Consider the following 24,753-nt stretch of genomic DNA (forward strand, 5'->3'; position numbering starts at 1 on the left):
ACAATGCAGCTTCCACACCAGACAGTGATACAGATGATCAGGACACTCTCAGTGACTCCTCTGTAGAGCAAGGTGAGGATGGGGGAGGGGCCTGTTCACCTCACTCACAGGAAGTGGAGACACTGCTGTGATTTTATTGGCTAGAGACATGGAGAGGGAGGAACATTTTAAGGACTCCAAAGACATTTAATTTTGTTTTAATGATTCTCATGAACTTTATATTTACACTCAAACATTATTACATTTATGGCATTTGGCAGACGCCCTTATCCAGAGCGACTTACATTTTTATCTCATTTTTTATACAAGTGAGCAATTGAGGGTTATTGGCCTTGCTCAGGGGCACCTCAGTCATGGCATCAGGCCTGGGGGTCAAACCCACAACCCTCCGGTCACAAGACCAGTTCCCTAACCACCAGGCCATGACTGCCCACCTGAATTTTTTATTAAAATTTAATTTTTTTATTAAAAATTCTGATACTTCTTTTAGTATTCATTTTGGTACACACATGAACACACACTTGCAGAAATGATTTGACTTCAGATATACTGTACTTGATCTGATATGTGATTGAAATGTGCTCTGACTGGTTTGTCTCTTTCCAAAGAAAATGAAAGTGCAGAATGATTATAACTCAGTTTAGAGAGAGTAGAGAGAGAAGAGTAGTGTAGAGTGGATAGTGTGTAGAATGTGTGTGTGTGTACAGGTGTGTGTAATAGTGTAACAAAAATATTAGACTATGAGAAGCTGCAGTATTGACATGGAGAATATGTCAGTGTGTTTTGGTGTGAAGCTGCAGTACTGACATGGAGATGATGTGAGGTTGTGTTGGTGTGAAGAAATGCTGCTGTAGTCCTGTATGATGAACTTTTCTACCTGGAGACTCTCAGAATGATCTCAGGAAAAGGTAACACTGCTCTCAGCTTTATGGGGGATATTATTACTGCTGTACATGACTGTGGATTTGACTTTGTTGTTCTGGGTTTGATTCTCGGTTTGGTGGAGTTTGCATGTTCTCCCTGTGCCTGCGTGGGTTTTCTCTGGATACTCCAGTTTCCTCCCACAGGCCAAAGACATGCGTGTTAGGTTGGTCACACTTAATTGTCTGTAGGTGGTAGTGTGTCTGTGCGTTGGCCATGTAGTGGATGGGCGACCTGCCCACGGTGTACCCGGCCTTCACCCAATGATGCCCCACTAGTGGGATTAAGTGGGATGGTTACTGCATCACCTACGCATGCTCCTTCTCAGTTGTTAGTCTGTACTGGTATTGATTCTGTGGTTGTTGGGGTTTATTGGTTCTGGGGTTGTCTGTCTGTACTGGTTTACCTCTTGTGGTTACTGGACTCCGGTCTATCTCCACAGTCTTCACCTTGTGAAGTGACAGGTAGCAGAGAGGCCCTTTATCTAAAATCAGGAAGGAATCCTCACTGTGAGCTATGACCAGCCAGTCAAAGCACTTCATGACAGATGGGGTCAGTACTACAGTGGTATAATGACTCATCGATTCATGTGACTCAGGACTGGTTTGGTAGTACAATGAAATATTCCGTACTGAACTATGTAGGGACAGCAGGCTGTGGCAGGGAAGATGTGTGTGGAGACATCAGCTAGCTGGTGGCCTCTGTCCTTCAGCCTGTGACCGAGAGTGCTGTGAAGGTCAGCAGATCTGTGGAGGTTCACCCCCAGCAGGGTCCTCCATCAGCTGCAGTCACACACAGCACCTGCTCACCAGCTGGAAGTTTGATCCTCATTTTGCTTCAAAATTGGATTCCTTAAAACAGACACTGAAGGTGTTTGGAGCCATTGGAAGTTCAGCATCATTAATACAGATGAGATGATCATTCCTCTAGTATTTGGTGGCAGTTTGAATGTTCTTCCATATATGTTGTGTGTCTCTGTGAAACCTTGAATGCTTCTTGTTTTCCTGATAGTGGTGATGAGTCTGTTCTTGTTTTCCTGATAGTGGTGGTGAGTCTGGTCTTGTTTTCCTGATAGTGGTGGTGAGTCTGGTCTTGTTTTCCTGATAGTGGTGATGAGTCTGTTCTTGTTTTCCTGATAGTGGTGGTGAGTCTGGTCTTGTTTTCCTGATAGTGGTGGTGAGTCTGGTCTTGTTTTCCTGATAGTGGTGATGAGTCTGGTCTTGTTTTCCTGATATTGGTGGTGAGTCTGGTCTTGTTTTCCTGATAGTGGTGATGAGTCTGGTCTTGTTTTCCTGATAGTGGTGGTGAGTCTGGTCTTGTTTTCCTGATAGTGGTGATGAGTCTGGTCTTGTTTTCCTGATAGTGGTGGTCAGTCTGTACTTGGCTGTCCTGGGTGCTGTTCTGTTCTGTTCTGCCTTCTGAAGGCAACATCATGAACAGAGAAGTGACTGAAGTATTTAGCATTCAGATTATGTAAATTCCTCCAGATCTGTGTGATCCTATAAGAAGTAACTTCCTCGTACATGATCAGTGAGTTTGAACCAGTCCTGCAGAGCTGAAAGCACTCACAGTCATAATACGATGGTTTCTCTCCTATTTCAGCTGTGATTGGTGTGTGTGAACAAGTAGAACAGAAATGGTCAGCCAGAGTGTGTGTGTGTGTGTGTGTGTGTGTGTGTGTGTGTGTGTGTGTGTGTGTGTGTGTGTGTGTGTGTGTGTGTGTGAGTGTGTGTGTGAGTGTGTGTGTTTGTGTGTGTGTGTGTGTGTGTGTGTGTGTGTGTGTGTGTGTGTGTGTGTGTGTGTGTGTGTGTGTGTATCAGAGTCAGACAATGAATACACAGACTGCCTTTAAAAGCAAGCATGTGTAAAAACTAGTGTGTCATTCGTGAACGATTTGTTCGAATGAACGAATCATTTGAGTGAACGTACTGAATCGAATCGCTTCCTCAGTTGATTCGTTCCTTTCTCAGTTCAGTAGTTGAGCTCAGCAGTGACTGTGCAGGCCTGCGAATCTGGAGGTGGAGACTCTCATTGCAAGGGAACTGCGCTTGCTCAGTGATTCGTTCACTGTACTGAGGGCTCTCGTTCATTCTCTGATTCGTTCATGAACTGAGGGCTCTCGTTTACTATATGATGTATTCATGAACTGAGGGCTCTTGTTCATTCTCTGATTCGTTCACTGAATTGAGAGCTCTCGTTCACTCTGATTCGTTCACTGAATGTACTGTCACTGTGATTCACATTCGCGCTGCGCTGCCACTCACTCACATTGTCTTTTTGATTGCACATTTGATTGCACAAGTTATTTTTGCACTCAAAGTTGTAGGTTAGTTCAAACTTATTTTTTGTATTATGTTACAGTGATCCCGCACCACTTCGCGTTTCAGCTTTTGTGAATTCACTCTTTCACAGGTTTTTATAAGATATTAATGGGGGGAAATAATTCGTGGGTCATCACTTTATTACCGGTTGTCTGCAGAATTTGATTAGTGGAAAAAATATATATATTATGATTTTTTACATGACAAAATCTCAAAATGTATAAAAATATAAAAGTAATAATTCTAACAATAAAGGAATGTTAGAAATAATAAAATAGTACAAATTACAGTAAATAGCAGACGTGTGGACTCGAGTCACATGACTTGGACTCGAGTCCGACTCGAGTCACTAAACTGATGACTTGTGACTTGACTCGACAACATCACTGAAGACTTGCGACTTGACTTGGACTTTACCTTTACTGACTTGGACTTGGAATCGGACTTGAGCTTTAAGACTTGAAAAGACTTGAAATCCTTATTTTAACATAATAAATAAGTAATATAGAATCAAATAACTGGATCATTTTGTATTAAATGGTGCTGTAAAATGTGAACCGCTCAGCTCAGTTTATCCGTAACTGAGAGGGGGAGGGGGGCAGCAGTGTTGAATTTGTTCGGATAAGCAACATGCTCCCAAAAATTATCCTGTTCAATCACAAAGATTATGCTGTTGTGAATAAAAGAACTGTGACATGCAAGAGATTTGGAGTCGGGATAAGAGATGGAGATGCAACCACTTCAAACTTTGTTCGACATTTGAGGCTGCACAAACAAAATCAAGTCTCTGCTATGTATATTTAACATAATGCTATAACGGTTAGCTAGCTAGCTGGGATATGATAACTCAGGGGTCGAAAATTAACTTTTACAAAGGTCCACATGAGCAACTTGACTTGTGTCAGCGGTCCGCACCAACGATAATTCGAAAGCGGATACCGGGGGACGGGTGGCCGGACAGACGCGAGAGGCGGGGGGTGGGGGGGCTAGGTGACGACGACGACGATTGCGACATCTCACTCAAGCGAACCGAAACGCATCAAACGCCTAACGTTAGTTAGTCTGACTAACTTAATATACTACTAATCAACTGCATCAATTGTGTTAATTATTGAAATTACATCTGGTGACTTGACTAGGACTTGAAGTTTAAGACTTGCGACTTGACTCAAAACTTGATTGTATTGACTTGGGACTTGACTCGAGACTTGATTGTGAAGACTTGAGACTTACTTGTTACTTGCAACTTAGTGACTTGTTCACATGTCTGGTAAATAGTGCATATTTACTCTCGGAAACGAGAACCAGCATCACTTGAGACGCTACTCGCCTACATGAGATTATAAACAACATGACTGGTTGCTCGCTGGACAAGCACACATGCACAGAACAGTGTGGGAATGGTTATTAATGGAATGGGAAAGGTTTATGTAACGTAAAGGTGTGGGGAGGGTTTATACAGCCTTAAGATAGGTTATAAATACTTAAATATACCGTTTTTACTTCGGGTGGTTCTGGAATCTCCAGAATGCTATAAACGAGGGATTACTGTATTTGTAATGTAATTTATATTTCCTATAATAAACCCAACATTTAATTGCATATTTTTATTTCTCTCCTGGTCCCTGAGACTGTGAACTAAACTGAAACATGAACCGTTCAGCCGTGTATCAGTTAGATGGGTCGGAGTCCTGCCAAGCACTGAACAATTCGGTGAACAAATATTTTGAACAAATCTTTTTAGTGAACTGATTCTAATGTTTCAGTTTATTTAAAGGAAGTATGTGTTTTAGGTATTTAAACTGTTCTAGGTTTTAAGTATTGATGGATTACAGTTGTTAGGTTTTAAGTATTTAAATGGTTCTAGGTTTTAAGGTTTACAGTACTTGGGTTTTAAGTATTGAAGGATTTCAGTACTTGGGTTTTAAGTATTTAAACTGTGTTTCAGGGATGAAGCTGGTGTGTGTGTCATTCCTGCTGTCCTGTTTACTTATGGTGTCCACATCAGGTACGTGTCCTGTACAAGCTGTGTGTGTGTATGTGTGGTGTGTGTTGTATGTGTGTGTGTATATGTGGTGTGTGTTTGTGTATGTGTGGTGTGTGTTGTGTGTGTGTGTGTGTATGTGTGGTGTGTGTTGTATACGTGCCTGGGGTCAGAGAGAAATTATTATGTGTGTCTAAAGCTTTGCTTAAGGTACATTATAAATGGAACTGTTAAACATGGCTTTAAAATAAAACTACTAAATGACTCAATGACTGTTAACTGGATTTAAATTTGTGTTTGAACAGTCTTGTGCTCCCCTGTCTAAGAATATTGTCTATTCTCAATCTGCCTGCTCATACAGTATATTTATGGCTTCTGTTGTTATAAACAATAAAAACATAATGCGTCTCTAAGACTGAGATATATATATATATATATATATATATATATATATATATATATATATATATATATATATATATATATATATCAATCCTTCTGTGACGTTCGGGGGTCGGCGAAAGACGAGACACAGAATCCTCCTTATGACAAACGTCACCTTTTATTTCAACAAACATATAGTGCGTAAAGCGCACGGAGAACGAGTAACACTCACACTGAAATGTGTAGACTCTAGAGCACAGGACACTGCGCGAGCGCACATTAAATAGACAAACCACATTAGCCCCACGTGATTACGAGACGAGTCACAGGTGAGACGAATTATCACAAGACATAACCATAACCACGTACTTCCACAGACGCAGACGATGCACGTGGACAACGTAAACACACGCCCAATCGGGAGGGGCCGGGGTCCTCAACGTGACACCCTCAAAATGTTTAAAGGCTCTGTGTACAGCTGGGGTTCAGTTTGATTCTCACTAAGATACCAGCCAATCAGACGTTTGCTCATAGGAAATTCACATGCTTAGTAAACAACTCTGAGGGCACTTGGGTGTCTATTCTGACCAATAAAAGAAACAGATGAGTAGGAGACATTGTATATAGTGGAGAACATATTACAGCAGAGTACCTCATTAGACCAGTGTGACTAACACAGAGCACTTCATCAGACCAGTGTGACTAACACAGAGTACCTCGTTACACCAGTGTGACTAACACAGAGTACCTCATTACACCAGTGTGACTAACACAGAGTACCTCATTATACCAGTGTGACTAACACAGAGTACCTCATTACACCAGTGTGACTAACACAGAGTACCTCATTAGACCAGTGTGACTAACACAGAGTACCTCATTACACCAGTGTGACTAACACAGAGTACCTCATTAGACCAGTGTGACTAACACAGAGTACTTCATTACACCAGTGTGACTAACACAGAGTACCTCATTTGAACAGTGTGACAAACACGGAGTACCTCATTACACCAGTGGGACTAACACAGAGCACTTCATCAGACCAGTGTGACTAACACAGAGTACCTCGTTATACCAGTGTGACTAACACAGAGTACCTCATTATACCAGTGTGACTAACACAGAGTACCTCATTACACCAGTGTAACTAACACAGAGTACCTCATTATACCAGTGTAACTAACAACCACCAGTTCTATTATGCAGTAGGAAGAGTGATGATACTGATATAGTAGAATATGTCAATACTGAAATGTGTTATAGACATTTTATGTTTGGTTTTCATTGCAGAGGACGTTAAGGTAGTTGGTCCAGATGCTACTCTTTTTGTTGATGCTGGTGAAGACCTGGTTCTGCCCTGTTCTCTACAACCCAACATCAGTGCTGTGAACATGAGAGTGGAGTGGATCAGACCAGATCTGACAGAAATGGATAGATTTGTTCATCTGTATATAAACTATAGAGACTGGACTAATGGGCAGATAGAGTCCTACAGAGGGAGGACAGGACTGTTTAAAGAAGAGCTACAGAAAGGCAACACCTCACTGAAACTCTCAGCAGTCCAACCATCTGACCAAGGAGTTTATAAGTGTCTTATTCGGTCCTCTGATTGGTATGATGATGCTACTCTTTATGTGGCTGTAAAAGGTAAGAGCCATTTACAGGTTTAAACACTTATTTTACCTGTCACACTCATTATTTTCATATTGTTTTTGCTAACAAATCATTATTTTATTTTTTGGACCACCAATTGTTTAAAGCTGGGAACTAAGCATAACGTACAAGGAATCAGTTATATTTTATTTCAAATTCAGATATTTTGGTTCTGGAGTTGACAAATGGCAATTACCGTTTGTGAAACTCCATTTGCCATATTTAATAATGCACAATTATATATAATATATATAAATATCAAATAGTTACAATATAACTCACTCTTGGCATGTTTAATCTCATTTCAGATGAGGGGGTTCATACTTGGAAGATTGCAGTCATCTGCATTTCAGTTTTTGTTTTGGGATTAATTGCATTTGCTGTTTATATCTTGAAAGGTAAGTTTCAATTGATGCTTTTTATGACTAATATCCTGAATATTTCATATATATTAACCTGTTTATGTACAGTAAGTGTCATGTAATGTCATTGTTATGGAACAGTACAGCTAGGACATTCACAGTGAGTGTGAGGAGGGAGGAGGCAGACAGATCAGTTAATGATTAACTAAACTGTCAAATAATTCAAACTGAAACATTGAACAACACTATCACATTCAAACAATTACTGAGTGAAATACTTGTTAGATATATTATTATTGTTCCTTTTTTCCTTTCTTTCTTATTCTTGTACATTATTCTAATATTCAGTGCCAATTAATAAATGTCAAACACCAAACGTCTTGGCTGATGAATTTGGTGTATGTAATTTTCACCAAACAGATTTCAGGCATATTATTGAGTAACTACAGTGAAAATTTCACCAGCTGCACTGATAGTATGAAAAGCAGCTGTAAGAGGAATGTGAGTCAGACTATTAATATCCTTTTGAATTTGAGATGTTTCTTCTATTTCAAGTTACATTCTCAGAGAAGCAGCTTTCTCCTGCACAGTGTTCAGCTGTATCCTACCTGTATCGCAACTCACAGTATGTGAGGAATGAGTGGAACCAAGAAAAATACAACACATCAGAGGAGGGTTATAGGAGACTCATCCCCGCTGTCACCAACTGTAGAAAAGCTCGGTGAGTGATCCATAACACTGTTAGAAATGAACATTTCAATATTGATGAATTAAAGTAAAGTATGGTGGACCACATATTACAGATACTCCCACAATGGAAAGATTAGTGAATTATTATTGATTAATTATTGAATATTCTAGATCAGGGGTGTCGAACTCATTTTGGTCTGGGGGCCACATACAACTTAATCTGATCTCAAGGGGGCCGGACCAGTAAACTCATTCCAAAATTACATGGAACTAACAATAAATCCACTTTTTTATTTGTATTAGTGCAAAGAAGTAAATTATAAAAATATTGATATGAAATGAATTGTCCTTTTACTAAATATATTATGAATAACTTTTTACTTTTTAAGAAAAGTATGTGCAATTTCAACAACACTTTTACTCAGTTAAACATAAGTTTAAGTCCATTATGCATAAAATCTGATCACAGTGACATTTTCCACATCTGGGAAGCAATTCCAAACACATGAACTTTCCATTTTTCTTGAAAAATCTGACACTCTGTGTCCACTTTTCTCTTTTTTGACAAAGATATTTCACAGAACAAGCCAAAACACGCCTCTAGCAGACAATATAGGAACCATTGACCGTATATATAATGGACGGTACGTCACCGTTGACTCCCGTTGTGAGTTTTTGAAGCCACCAAGATGGCCGCACGGATGCTGCCATCTTGAAAATTGGAACCAGAGCATGCGCATTAGAACCGGTAGGCAGGACAGTATCTCCGCCAGAGACCGTATCTCCGCCCTGACATTCGTTAGGAAACGCCCACCAGTATAGAAACTTTTGACGTTTTACAAAATAAACAAACGTCTGACGAGAGTTTTGCTGTTGAGCGCGTTCACGTTTGAGCGTCTGGTAATAGATGTCAACCAACGCAGCTATTAACTGTCAATCACCTTATCGCCACACCCCTTTAAATAACACTTAATAACTTCTATAAAATCTTTTTTCGTCCGGCCCGTTCACTAACATGGGAATGGGCGGGGTTAAAAGTTGTACTGCAGCCAGCCACTAGAGGGCAGCTGACTAACGGAGGCTTCACTTTTCACTCGCGTCATCCAGTCCACTTATATATACATACAGTCAATGATAGGAACTGCAGATTTGACAAGTTACAGAGCATGTAACATAAGGTGGATCACGACCAGTTCTACTGTAGTCTATGTGGGAGGACCTTATATACATTGTGGAGTGTGGGAGGAGGAAGATGAGTTTAAGGAGGGGTAATTGGGGGATGAAGATGAGGAGGAAGAGGAGTTTAAGGAGGGGTCACTGTGGGATGAAGGTGATTGCACTTGGGCAATCAACATTGGGTAGGGTAATTGATAGTCGTCACCTTAGGGTTGAGACCTCAAAGGATATACAAACAAAGGGCAGAGGGGTTGGGCATGCAAAGGTGGGCAACCATCAACACTTCTCAAGGATTTGATGGTTACCCCACCAGGGGTTGATTGTATATAGAGAGACAGCAGACGATGAATAATCTCCATAGAGACAAAGGGGTGAGATCTGAAATAAGCATCTTTTCTCTCACTGGTTAAACCAGTGGTTCCCAAAGTGGGGGCGCTGAGCTTGGAAGTAAATGATGTGCACATCAGGGTTGTAGTGTTTTAATTCGCTAACTACTGGTGATAGATCGCTATTGTGTTATACAGTCGCCACCTCCCCGCTCAACAACTTACATTTGCCACCCCCCCCACCGCTCAACAACTTACATTCGCCACCCCCCCCACCGCTCAACAACTTACATTCGCCACCCCCTCGCTCCAAAACTTACATTCGCCACCTCCCCACCGCTCAACAACTTACATTCGTAATCCCCCCACCGCTCAACAACTTACATTCGCCACCCCCCCTCGCTCAACAACTTACACGTGTCCCTGCCCCCCCACCTCAACAACTTACACTCGTCACCCCCCCCCCCCCACTCAACAAAAAAAATATTGGGCACAGGGGGGGCACAAAAATATTCTCATCTACTAAAGGGGGGCACGGCAGAAAATGTTTGGGAACCACTGGTTTAAACCATTTTGTGACGGGTAGGGTGAGCGAAAATAAATGGAAGCGATCACGCCAAGTCTCAGGGAAATAGGATGGTTTAATATGTAAAGTGCGCAAACCAAAACCCGTGAACTGATCCGAATTAAGGATATAATAACCAGCGGTCAACTGGTACAAAGACAAGACATATATAGACGAACAAACAACCCTCAGGTGAGATGGATCGCGGGCTCCACCCACCTGAGGGACAAACACAACACCACACCCACAGGACAAGCTGCTGCTGTAGACGGGGGCAACCAGTAGGGGGCCGCCGTACCATGACAGATCCCCCCTCCAAGCCGCATTCCCCTCCACCGGCTGTGCGGCCTACAGCGGCAGCACACAAAACAAAGGGGCAGGAAGGCAGGGACAAGGGACACACCCCCTGTAGTCCCGGAGCTGAAACACAAACAAACACAAGTTAGCTCGCCTACCTGGGCGGGACCCTGGACCGACTGGGCCGTCAACAAGACAAAACCATGCCCCGGTCGGTCACAGGGCCCTCACGCCCTGACCGGCATTAAGCCGCTTAGCCCCACAGGTGCGAGGACGACGGGCTACGGCTCCTTGTCCGTCTGGGGTGTATGTGTGCAGGTTACCTCCCTGGGGCGTGGCTACGTCACCTCCTGGACCTACCTCCTCCCGGAGCTGACCCCTGCCTTCTGCTAGGGGCCATCCCAGCCTCCTGGGGAGTCAGCCCCAGCCGGGGCCTCCCTTTACGAAGTGGACTCCTCCACCAAACCCAGGAGCACCAGAGACCGAGGCCCAGAGCACCCTTATCGCGGGCTGGGGAACAGCCCCCAAGGGCCTCCTGGTCACCACGAGAAGGAGGGAGGATCTCCATCTTCAGCAGGAGCTCCTCAGACTGGAGCCCCACGGTCCCCAAACGTCCGGGGGCCCCAGCCCTCTAGAGAGGGGCTCTTTAAGACCGGGCTCCGGTCACCCCACAACATAAGGGGGCTCCTGCCAGCTGGAGACCCCTACAAGGTTCAGGAACACCACGATCCACCGCCAGGGAGAAGCACCTGCACATAAAACACAAATGCACACACACACCCACACACACCAACACAAAACACAAATGCGCACTTACCCTGATCCCCCTTCCATGGGGGAGGGGTCTCCGTCTCAGCAGGGGACTTCCACCGGCTCAGGAGAACCCCCCACGTTCCTGGTCAGGGCCTCCCTCAGGAGCGACGCCCTCCATACCACACTCTGTGGCATGGGACCATCACTGGTCCACCCCCAACACACACTCAAGGGGGAGGAGCATGTGTGGAATTACATACAACATTTCACAGGCACGCGAAGAGAACACACACACGCAAAGACTAGACAAACAAAAAACAGTGTACAAACAATGAACGAACGGGACCCACACATGCGCGCTCTGTAATGTTGTGACGCGCCGCTCAGGTTCGCAGTCGCTCCCCCACACAAAACGACAGGGGAGCGAGGCGACAGTGACGAGCTACACCAACGTCACACACAAAACACTAAACACAAAACACCAAGAACACGCACAACGATCCACACGCCCGTTCACATGTACACTTAACCCACACAACATGAAGAGTACTACAGGGAAGACGCCCTGGTCCTCGCCGTGCCACACACAAAACAAATGCACGGCGAAACTCTTCAGACAAACAAACAACGGACATGAAGAGCTGTCCCAGGGCAGACTGCCCTGGTCCTCGCCGTGCTACACACACACACACAAAAACACATAAGCACGGCGGAGCTATTCAAACAAAACACCACGCAGACAAACACTTACCACGAGACATGACCACAAACGAAGGAGAAAGTAAAGGAGACTGGCGGCTTCCGAAGGGTGGCTGGTTATTCTGTGATGGGTAGGGTGAGCGAAAATAAATGGAAGCGATCACGCCAAGTCTCAGGGAAATAGGATGGTTTAATATGTAAAGTGCGCAAACCAAAACCTATGAACTCATCCGAATTAAGGATATAATAACCAGCGGTCAACTGGTAAAAAGACAAGACATATATAGACGAACAAACGACCCTCAGGTGAGACGGATCGCGGGCTCCGCCCACTTGAGGGACGAACACAACACCACACCCACAGGACAAGCTGCTGCTGTAGACGGGGGCGACCAGTAGGGGGCCGCCGTACCATGACACATTTACTGAAGAAGAGCCCATAGTCTAACAGTGTAGACACTGCACCTTATATCACGAATGAACAAACTTCACCTTAGATATAATCCTAATCACAGCTCTCTGTCCTCCCCACACAAATGACATATGGCATTACCTTTACATTCAGTAAATAAATATTTATAAGTCCATGTCTTCCCCACCAGCATTTCTTTCATTAACACGAGTTGATACCTTTGAGAATCCAGCAGCTCAAGGGAAATTCTTAGCAATACTTTGCAACTATGAAGACCTAGATGTGAGTTTATATGGAGTCTTAATGAGTGTCAGCTGTATTATCTTTTAGAGACTCTAATAGTGTGTTAGTAATAATAGAGTATCAGAGATGCTGATCTGTGCGGTCCTCACTGAGGATGCTGGGAAGTGTAGGGTCATATGTGAGCTGAGGATGCTATCCTGACAACAGGTCTTCATTTGAAGTGTTTAATGAAAATGAACTAAAATGAAAAGAAACATACTACTAATAATATTTTTGTGCAATAATATGAACAATATACAACAGGGCATAAATAAGGCTGAATATATGTGGCTACTGATGTCTAACACACACACTACCTGAAGGAGGCGCTGACTACACTAAACAAGACAAGTGATAAACACAACAAGGTCCAGGTGTTCACCACCTGGGAGTAAATACAGTACAGAGTGCAGTTCAGTCAGAGGACGAGGAATCACAGAAATAGAGTGATGAAGCAGATGTAGAAATATTGAGATGTTAGAAAAGTTCTCCCAATTCAGGAAGGAGCAGAGCAGCAACGTGACACCAGATGACCAACATCTCTTACAAATGGATGAACACGTGACTTCCAAATAAAAACATGAATTTGAATTGGTTGCACAATGTACAGTTGTTTATGTTTGATTCCTGATTTCTCATGCAGGCTGTCAAAGACAGAATTGATTTAAGAGTTTTGTATTTACTCCTCCTTTTCAGATTAACTGGCTGTAACCTCACTGAGGAGTTTTGCAAATCACTCGCATCACCTCTACAAACAGAAAAATCCTCCCTGAAAGAGCTGGACTTCAGTTATAGTAACCTGCAGGATTCTGGAGTGGAGCAGCTCTCTGCTGGACTGAAGAGTTCACACTGTAAACTGGAGACACTCAGGTGAGTTTATTGTCTTTATTGTGAATGAGCAAATGCAAACTCAATTTATTCATGAATTCCTTTGAATGGAAATCAAATGTTTCAGATGTGATTTAAAAATCACATGTTACGTCCCTTGTCTAGGTAAAGGCTGCAACATGTATGTATATAATCTGTACTAATATGGATGATGGAAGAAATGTAAATCCAGGACAAAGTTATCTGATTTATGTAACAAGTAAGTTTATTGGTAATTGTCAGGAGTGGCAAGGCCAAAATAACAAACAACCCCCCCTAGAAAAATAATATAACTAATCCTAAAACAAAAGTACAATTCTTACCTACACTCATATCAAACAAACACGAACCCACAAAACAAAAGGCGCCACTTCCTACACCCAGTGTCTAAGCACAAATATAACTTCTCCCACAGGGCTCACACAAGACTAACAGAATTATTACCAAAGAGAGACAACACACACCAAGACACAAAGTTATACAAATCCACAAGAGCTAGCACACAATATATCAGAACAGTAGCATACACCAGTATCACACACAAAACCTCTCTGTCTCCTCTCAATCTCTCACCCCTCCATCTTGGGATCTTCATCCTCTTTTATCCACAAGGCCTAAGTGGAGGGGCGGAGCCAGAGTGAGGTGGAGGGGCGGGGCCAGAGTGAGGTGGAGGGGCGGAGCCAGAGTGAGGTGGAGGGGCGGGGCCAGAGTGAGGTGGAGGGGCGGAGCCAGAGTGAGGTGGAGGGGCGGGGCCAGAGTGAGGTGGAGGGACGGGCCAGAGTGAGGTGGAGGGGCGGAACCAGAGTGAGGTGGAGGGGCGGAGCCAGAGTGAGGTGGAGGGGCGGGGCCAGAGTGAGGTGGAGGGGCGGAGCCAGAGTGAGGTGGAGGGGCGGAGCCAGAGTGAGGTGGTAGCCAAATCCAGGCCCGGAGGATCAGGAGGTGGATACAGCAGTACAGGATGTAACACATAAAAAATATAATTAGTGTCACGTCCAGCTCTGCCCTCCACCCCAGTCCAGTGTCGTCTGCCCTAGCCCCACCTTGTTTCTCTGTTTCCACAGGTTCCCTTCTGTCTGTCACGCCCCTGTTATCATTGCTCCACCTGTGTCTTATTCTATCCTTGGTGATTCTGTGTATTTATTAACCGTCGTGTCTAGTGTTCCCTGTGGGTCATTGTTTCTGGTTACACTGTATCCGAAAGTTGTGCTTCGTTGTTTCTGTATTCTGCTCTTGCGATCTCCCCCGTATATTTTCCCTCGGTCTCTATCCAGTTAGTCTACATGTGTGAGTTTTGAAGTTGTCTGTAAGTGTTTCCCAAAGCCTTATTCCTTTACACTCTCTCACTCTCTCTCCTTCTCCCAGTTTAATTCTGTTTTATATTCTGGTTTGCCTTTTCCCCTCATGCTGCATAGTTTTGTTCCTTGATTTTCCATGTTTATAGTTCTGCCTATTTTCCCGAGTATTCTTGTGTTCTTCATAACTGTGGTTTGCTGATTGATATGTTTAGTTACTGTTCTTTGGTCTTCCTATGTATTCTCGTCGATTATGTTTAATGCCCTAGGTTTTGCGTTTATCTCATTCGTCTGTTCCCCATTAGCTTTATGCTCATTGTCTTTGATGCCTTTCATTACCTGTTGTGTTAATCCGTCCAAGTTAGTTACATTGTTCCCTGTAGTGTCTGTCATGATAGCGTTGGTGTGTTTCCCGGTCCATAGCATCCCATTTTGCCTGGTACTCTCCCCATAATTTGTATTAAGTTTTGTTTATTTAATTGAATCATTCAAATCTTGCATTTGCATCATGCCTGTCTGATCCAAATGTAACAATATGCTATAATTGTTTAAATAGTTAAAATTTTTTCACTGGTAGTGTGTACCAAGAGGTTTTATCAAATTTTAGAAAATTCTGCACTATATACAGATCATGTGATGTGTGCAAAAAAGAAGAAAGCAATCATGCCAGAAAAAGGAAGATTTAATGCATAGACCTGTGAACTAATTCAAATTAAGGATACAATAACCAGCAGTCAACTGGTACAAAGACAAAACATATACTGTATAGACATATATAGACAGACAAATGGCCCTAAGGTATCGGATTCCCTAATGGGGGACAAACACACCGCAACAACAACAGGACAACATGAAATACTGCCGCTGCTGTCGGGTTTCACTGCACAGCGAGGGCAAAAGGAACAAACACATCAATACAAGCAGGGAGTTTTGCACTAATTATATCCAAAACTAAAATAACTAAGAGCAGTCACTGAATAGACACATAATGTATCGATTGCGGAAGGGTGAAGGACGAGGCACGAGTCCAACGTGTACAGCAAACGTCACTTTTAATGACTAAAAATAAAGCGCAGACAGCGCACATAAAACATGATAACAAAGAACGTGTATGACTCAAACAACGCCGAGCACAGAACACTGCGTGAACGCACATTAAATAGACAAACCACATAAACCCCAAGTGATGACAAGACGAGCCACAGGTGAGACGGATTAACACAAGACGTAACCGCAACCACGGAGATCCACAGACACAGACACCAAGACGTAGACAACGTAAACACACGCCCAAAAGGGAGGGGTCAGGGATCGTAACGTGACACATAATAATAAAAACTAATGAAAGAGATAGACATAGATGAATGTGTCTTATAAGAAACACATAATACTAATGTCAAAGATCTGAATTTTTTTCCTCTTCTAATATGTAGGCCTATACCTGTGTGACTGGATATCAGACAGATCTGTACTGTATTTATTCCTTTTTGCAGATTATCTGGCTGTAATCTCACCATGATGTCTTGCAAATATCTCACATCAGCTCTACAAACTGAAAACTCTTCCCTGAAAGAGCTGGACTTCAGTTACAGCAACTTGCAGGATTCAGGAGTGGAGCAGCTCTCTGCTGGACTGAAGAGTTCACACTGTAAACTGGAGACACTCAGGTGAGATTTATGTGAATTCATTCTTGAACGGAAATGCTAATATAACACAGAAAGGGATGAGGTATGATACAAAGGCACAAGTATTTGTGACAACGATCAACATCAAACACCACACACACACACACACAAACACACACACACACACACCTAAATACAGACATTGGCCCACGTGACAGTTGAACTGTACATGGCATTGAAACAGTTTTGAGGGCTAGCACATCCTCTTCTTTAAATATTTCCAGTTGTTGTATTTTTAAACTAAAAATTGCATGTTTCATAAAGCATTTTCTGTGATTCTACATCCTCTGACTGAAATACATTCTGCTCTGAATTTACTCCTTTTTAGGTTAACTGACTGTAATCTCTCTGAGAAGTCTTGTGAATATCTCACATCTGCTCTACAAACAGAAAATTCTTCCCTGAAACATTTGGACCTTAATAGCAATAATAACCTGGAGGATTCAGGAGTGGAGCAGCTCTCTGCTGGACTGAAGAGTTCACACTGTAAACTGGAGACACTCAGGTGAGATTTCTATGATGAATTCAGTCTTGAATGGAAATGTTAAGGTGTGAAAGCACATTGTCATCTGAAGAATTTAATGCTAGAATATAATCTTTACAATCAACACCTAGTACTGCATGTCACATCCTAAGGAGAAAAATGGTGGAGTTGATCTCAAGATGTTTATATAAAATGTTACAGAGCCATCATATATCACTCACACAGTTACATTACTAATTGATTATGTGGATAACAATTACTTATGTCAGTAATTGGTAATATGTGGGTAACTCGCTATCATATTATTCACAACAATAACATTAAACATCTCAATATTTCCTCATCTACATCATCACACTGTTCTTGTGATTCCTCATCCTCTGACTTAACTGCACTCTGTATTGTATTTACTCCTTTACAGACTAGCTGGGTGTAATCTCACTGTGAAGACTTGTGAATATCTCACTTCAAATCTACAAACAGAAAACTCCCTGAAATATCTGGACCTTAATAACAACTGTCTGCAGGATTCAGGAGTGGAGCAGCTCTCTGCTGGACTGAAGAGTTCACACTGTAATCTAGAGACACTTGGGTGAGATTTTTGTGAATTAATTATTGAATGGAAAGGTGTGAAGGCACTGAGGTAGTTTTATAAAGGCTATCATGTTGTATTCTATAAAAATCTCCAAATATTATTTTTAGGCACACAGAAATGTTTCTGTGATGGGAGCAGAGAGGGAGTGAGATGTTTGGAGTGTTTTTATTATCCGTAGTGAACAATCAAAGGACAAACAAACAGAAATGTAAACAGTGCTGAATTGATCTATTTCCAGGTGAGAAGGCATTTAGGGCAGGTAGTTTATTCATGCATATTTTATTGACTTTCCTATGAAACAGTCAATCATTACAGTGAGGTAGGCTGGCTGTGTCAGTCACTACAGTGAGGTAGGTTGGCTGTGTCAATCATTACAGTGAGGTAGGCTGGCTGTGTCAGTCACTACAGTGAGGTAGGTTGGCTGTTTCGTTCACTACAGTGAGGTAGGTTGTCTGTGGCTGTATTTGGGCTTGTCACACACTGGAGTAAAAGAATGATGCACCTTTTGTAAACTTTGGATATGTCAGTCCATTTATTTTTTACAGTCATTCTCCATAAGCAGTGAACAAACTGCTGACTAAAACACATTGTATTTGCCTTGTTAAAGGTGGCACTGTTTCTAATAAAGAACTGTTACTGGAGCAGAACTTTTAAAGGCCTGAATATTTTCATCATCTGCAAGATCACTCTTTCTGTGTCATTTCAAATCGTCTGTTCGAACTGAACTGAACTATTTTATTTACTCCTCCTTTGCAGACTAGCTGGCTGTCATCTCACTGTGGAGTCTTGCAAATCTCTCACACCTGCTCTACAAACAGAAAACTCCTCCCTGAAACATCTGGACCTTAATAACAACAACCTGCAGGATTCAGGAGTAGAGGAGCTCTCTGAAGGACTGAAGAGTTCACACTGTAAACTGGAGACACTCAGGTGAGATTTCTGTGAATTCATTCTGGAATGGACATGTTAATCTGTGAAGGTTCTATAGTGTAATTTTTAAAGGTCAGCATGTCTTCTTTACATATTTCCTGACATTAATATTTTAGTCCTCTTGGCTGATTTCATAAATTGCTGCACTCAGTTTCCCTATCTAGCCCTATAAGTGTACAAGTCACTCATCTTCAGATGGTGTTATTTTAGTGACATCTTTAGGGAGAGAGTGATCAATTGATTGATCTACTGCCATTACTATTATAAAAAGTAACAAATCAACAAATATGCTAATATTACTGGTCAACTAAAATTGGGAGCACATGAAACAGTGTTTTCTTTAAATAACAACCTTGTTTTTATTAATAACCTTGTTTGCTGTTGTATAATTATGAAGTCTGTTTACATTTATTAAAATAAAAATGTAAAAAAAGTAAAATTAATAAACACTCCACAATGTAACGAATCAAGGGCGGCGGGTGTGACGCAAATGCAAGTATCAATGTGATTTATTAATTTAAACAAAAACCAAAAGGAACAAGAGAGAACAACTAAGGCAGGAGAATATACACTAGCGTTCAAAAGTTTGGGGTCACCTAGACAATTTTGTGTTTTTCCTGAAATCTCATACTTTTATTTATCAAATGAGTTGCAAAATGAATAGAAATATAGTCCAGACACTGACAAGGTAGAAATAATGTTTTTTTTTATTTGAAATAATTTTCTACTTTAAACTTTGCTTTCGTCAAAGAATGCTCCATTAGCAGCAATTACAGCATTGCAGACCATTGGTATTCTAGCTGTTAATTTGCTGAGGTAATCTGGAGAAATTTCACCCCATGCTTCCTGAAGCCGCTCCCACAAGTTTGATTGGGTTGATGGGCACTTTTTTCGTACCATACGGTCAAGCTGCTCCCACAACAGCTCAATGGGGTTGAGATCTGGTGACTGCGCTGGCCACTCCATTACTGATAAAACACCACCTGCCTGCTTCTTCTCTAAATAGTTTGTGCATAATTTGGAGGTGTGCTTTGGGTCATTGTCCTGTTGCAGGATGAAATTGGCTCCAATCAAGCGCTGTCCACAGGGTATGGCATGGTGTTGCAAAATGGAGTGATAGCCTTCCTTATTCAAAATCCCTTTTACCTTGTACAAATCTCCCACTTTACCAGCACCAAAGCAACCCCAGACCATCACATTACCTCCACCATGTTTGACAGATGGTGTCAGGCACTCATCCAGCATCTTTTCAGTTGTTCTGCGTCTCACAAATGTTCATCTGTGTGATCCAAACACCTCAAACTTTGATTCGTCTGTCCATAACACTTTTTTCCAATCTTCCTCTGTCCAATGTCTGTGTTCTTTTGCCCATATTAATCTTTTTCTTTTATTAGCCAGATATGGCTTTTTCTTTGCTACTCTGCCCTGAAGGCCAGCATCCTGGGGTCGCCTCTTCACTGTAGATGTTGACACTGGCGTTTTGCGGGTACTATTTAATGAAGCTGCTAGTTGAGGACCTGTGAGGCGTCGATTTCTCAAACTGGAGACTCTAATGTACTTGTCTTCTTGCTCAGTTGTGCAGCGGGGCCTTCCACTTCTCCTTCTACTCTGGTTAGAGCCTGTCTGTGCTCTCCTCTGAAGGGAGTAGTACACACCATTGTAGGAAATCTTCAGTTTCTTGGCAATGTCTCGCATGGAATAGCCTTCATTTCTCAGAACAAGAATAGACTGTCGAGTTTCAATTGAAAGTTGTCTTTTTCTGGCCATTTTGTGAGTTTAATCGAACCAACAATTCTAATGCTCCAGATTCTCAACTAGCTTAAGGGGTAAAAATGTGTTATGACATACAAATAACATAAATAATTAATCAGAGTTGATTAATCTGATTAATGTTAATGTGGTTTATAACTAATAACCATTTTTACAATATACTATTAATTTAAGTTATTTTACATTTACACAACCCACAAGTGATCACACTTTGTAGTAGTGAAGCAATCAAATCATTAGCAGAGGTTTAAAGATGCTCTGGTTTATCCTGTATCACCCCCTTGAGAACTGGGTTTATTATCTCCACAGCAGGGTTGCCAACTCTCACGCATTGAGCGTGAGACACACGCATTTGACCGTTTTCACACGCTCTCACGCCACACTTGCGATATCTCACGCCGAAAAAAAAAACTAGTTTATTTACCTCTGATCCACATATATGATTCAATGAATTACTAGTTCGCTCATTTTGGTGGTAATTTTGTTTATAGTAATTTTTATTATGCAGTTGTTATTTTCTCTAAACACACATATCTAAATGTGATAAACAAAATAGCAGTATGATCATTAATTTAAAAAATTGTCTATATCGTAATATCTGTTGTGTGAGTTGTAGAGTGTATAGTAATATCTGTTGTATCTACTTGCAGACTGGCTCTCTGTAATCTTGGGGGAAACACTTGTGAAAATGTGGCATCAGTTTTGCAACTGGAAAACTCCCTTCTGAGGGAACTGGACCTTAGTAACAACGACCTGAAGAATTCAGGAGTGGAGCAGCTCTCTGCTGGACTGAAGAGTTCACACTGTAAACTGGAGACACTCAGGTGAGATTTGGTATATTCAACAGAGATTCTTCTTGGTTGGTCCTGTAGCTCTGACCTCCATCACCATGAAATGTTTTGATAGTTCAGTCATGCAGCATATTAAACCCTCCTGCCTCCTACTTTGATCCCCTTCAATAATCATATAATGTAAATAGATCTGGTGAGGACGCTGTATCCAGTGAACTACACGTGACTCTCACACATCTAGAGAACAAAGACACGTCAGGATGTTTATCTCCACTTTCAATAGTGGAGAAGAGTGAACAAAGCCGTCTGCATGGAGGACGCAATCTGGGAGATGAGAATGAAGGAACCTTCACTACAGTTCCCAGCCTCTCTAGCTGCTCCATGCAGACTGATCTGGAAACACATCTCTCTCTCTCTTTCTCTCTCTCTCTCTCTCTTTCTCTCTCTCCTCATCCTTTCTTCAGTTTGTCGGGTTGTCTGGTCACAGAGGAAGGTTGTTCCGTGATGGTGGACTTGAAGCAGGTGGACACTAAAGTTGGTGAAAGAATAGGAGATGGAAAGAGGGAGAAAAAATGAAAGAATTAGAATTGGAATGTTTAAACACTGTGTGTGTGTGTGTGTGTGTGTGTGTGTGTGTGTGTGTGTGTGTGTGTGTGTGTGTGTTTTAGAGTGGATCATACAGGAACGATGATAATCAAACCAGGACTAAAAAAATGTGAGTTCACTATTTCAGCATAATGAACACACACACACACACACACACACACACACACACACAGTAGTTGTGTTGTGTGTTCTCTCCTCTAATGTCTGTTCTTGTGTACAGATGCGTGTGAGTTCACACTGGACCCAAACACAGCACACAGAGAACTGTCTCTGTCTGAGGAGAACAGGAAGGTGACGTGTGGAAAGTGGCAGTCGTATCCGGATCATCCAGACAGATTTGAGAACTATTGGCAGGTGTTGAGTAGAGAGAGTGTGTGTGGAGAGAGTGTGTGTGGACGCTGTTACTGGGAGGCTGAGTGGAGTGGAGATGCTGCTCTTATAGCAGTGACATATAAAGGAATCAGCAGGAAAGGAGGCAGTGATGACTGTTGGTTTGGATACAATAAAATGTCCTGGAGTCTGCGCTGCTCTAATAACAGATACACTGTCAGACACAATAAGAAGGAAACTGTCATCTCTGTCCCCTCCATCTCCAACAGAGTAGGAGTGTATGTGGACTGGCCCGCCGGCACTCTGTCCTTTTACAGCGTCTCCTCTCATACACACACACTCACAAACTTATACATGTTCAACTCCACATTCACTCAGCCCCTCTATGCAGGGATTGGGGTGTATCCTGACTGGATTTGGGGTTCTGAGTCCTCAGTGTGTGTGTGTGTGTGAACTAGAATAACCTCCTGTGTCCTGCAGGAACACCTGAGTCTCCATGGTAACACTCCTCTACACACACAACTGGACATGATGTCTGATCCAGTGAACATCATAACACACACACACCTGATCAGACTTACACAACAAACACACACACAAAGTCAGATCTCTGCTGTGTCTCAGTCCTCATTGTGTAAAACTGCATTAAGTGTAGCGACCACAATCATTTTATTTTTTAATCACGTTGCAGGATTTGTGTCAGTGCACAAACTTTTCTACGCGATTGTCCCATGATCGGGGTGATCGTAGCTAACAGTTAGAAATAACAATTTACAACACAACTTCTCCAGCTGCAGGAGGATAAACGGAGATCACACTCGCTCGATGGATAATTCAAACTCTTGGTCTCTTACTGGTGATCATAACAGATAAAAACAGAGCACACATATAACCGCTCACCTGCAATAATCATTAATTATTTTAATCACGTCTAAGCAGGATCTGTCCGTACAAATGAAGCTAAAGTTAGACAAAATAACATCAAGTATTTTGATCAGAAACCCTAAAATATGATCTTAAATTAATGCCCTTTTAACCCTAACCCCGTACATTCCAATATTTAACCATTTAGCGATTCATTAATGACCCAATCTTCAATCAATCAATCAATCAAATTTTATTTATATAGCGCTTTTTACAACAGTTGTTGTCACAAAGCAGCTTTACAAGTGCCGAGTCCTAGCCCCCAGTGAGCAAGCCAAAGGCGACAGTGGCAAGGAAAAACTCCCTAGTTTTTTTGCATGAGGAAGAAACCTTGAGAGGAACCAAGACTCAGGGGGGGAACCCATCCTCCTCTGGCCGACACCGGTCACCATGACAACAACAACAATATAGACAGAATGTAGACAGAATGTAAAAGATGCAATAATGTCCATTTAGACCGAAAAAGATGTAATAATGTCCATCATGGTGTAGGCATCCGGTTAGGCAGGAGGTGGCCGGCCAGGATGGATCGCTTGTCTCTCCTCATCTCATTATTCCTCAAGCAGGCGGGCAGCCATGTGGAGAAATGAAACAGGGAAAATTAGCTCTGTATGAGGACATATACGGGACAGGTAAAATTATAAACATTTCTGGAGTGTGGCAGCAACTCCGGCACTAAGTTAAATTATTACAGCCTAGCTAAAAAAAAGGCAGAACCAGAAGGTAACATAGGCTTGGGGGCATTCTGAGACAATGGCATCCGTCCACTGCACTGTCAACAAACTTGAGTGACCACGAGCAGTGACAGGATGACAGCACCAGCACCCCAGTCTACCATAAAACCCTTCGTCTATGAACCTTAAATAAATCATTAAATAAATAAATAATCTTAAATAAAATCATTACAATACTCGTTTATCTTCACATGAGCGGGGAGGAGTATCTACTTGTGGCAGTGCACAACATTTTCTGCCCCAAGTATCCCATAATCCTTTGCGGGCTGCGGTGCTGACGTCAGATTAGTGGTGCCGACTTATTTTAGCAGAAATTTCACAATTTATTATACACCATTAAACACACACGCACACACACACACATTTTCCCCCTCTCTCGTACACACACACACACACACACACACACACTTTCCCCCTCTCTCGTACACACACACACACACACACACACACACACGTACACACAGACACATTTTTCTCTCTTTCTTTGTCATGCTGGCCCTTCTGTCTCTTTATCACACACAAACATGTTTGATTATTTGTTGGTCTTTCAGACAGTCTATAACACTTGAAATTTCTTTAAAATTCAATTACTTATTTTCTTAGTATCTTTCAGTTCTTTCTCTCCCCCTCCCCCTTTCTCTCCTCTAGAATGTTAGGTTTGATAATTATGATTGTGAAATGTATTGATTTTCTGTTTAAGACCGGGGTGTCTTGATTACAGTCAGCTGACACCCTCAGTCTCTTCTCTTAAGTGTGATGATGTATTTGTGTTAATCTGATCCTCTTTATAAACAATAAAACTTTGGATTGTGTTGTGTGAACTCTGAAAGGTGTAGTGATATTGAGTAATTATTAGTCCACTGGGTGGCAGTAGTTAGTAATATGTTTAGTGACTGCTAGAAGAACCTTTAGGAGAG

At 42.2% G+C, this 24,753-nt stretch overlaps 2 protein-coding genes across 2 annotated transcripts; both read left to right on the top strand.

The window, feature by feature from the left end:
• The first annotated feature begins 576 nt into the window (after positions 1 to 576).
• LOC143491191 (uncharacterized) lies at positions 577 to 21,818 on the top strand. The gene is made up of 12 exons (XM_076989984.1): positions 577 to 908; positions 5,191 to 5,250; positions 6,904 to 7,260; positions 7,575 to 7,664; positions 8,184 to 8,349; positions 13,525 to 13,698; positions 16,481 to 16,654; positions 17,001 to 17,177; positions 17,578 to 17,748; positions 18,508 to 18,681; positions 21,102 to 21,275; positions 21,707 to 21,818. Exons 1-12 carry the CDS (start codon positions 893 to 895, stop codon positions 21,816 to 21,818), a joined length of 1,845 nt encoding a protein of 614 aa, XP_076846099.1. The 5' UTR covers positions 577 to 892.
• A 96-nt stretch (positions 21,819 to 21,914) lies between these two features.
• LOC143491211 (stonustoxin subunit beta-like) lies at positions 21,915 to 22,756 on the top strand. Its single transcript, XM_076990028.1, has 2 exons — positions 21,915 to 21,957; positions 22,069 to 22,756. The coding sequence occupies exons 1-2, from the start codon at positions 21,930 to 21,932 to the stop codon at positions 22,629 to 22,631; spliced, it is 591 nt and encodes a 196-aa protein (XP_076846143.1). The 5' UTR covers positions 21,915 to 21,929; the 3' UTR covers positions 22,632 to 22,756.
• Positions 22,757 to 24,753: the final 1,997 nt, after the last annotated feature.

Source organism: Brachyhypopomus gauderio, unplaced genomic scaffold (assembly GCF_052324685.1).
Source record: "Brachyhypopomus gauderio isolate BG-103 unplaced genomic scaffold, BGAUD_0.2 sc72, whole genome shotgun sequence".
NCBI lineage: Eukaryota > Metazoa > Chordata > Actinopteri > Gymnotiformes > Hypopomidae > Brachyhypopomus > Brachyhypopomus gauderio.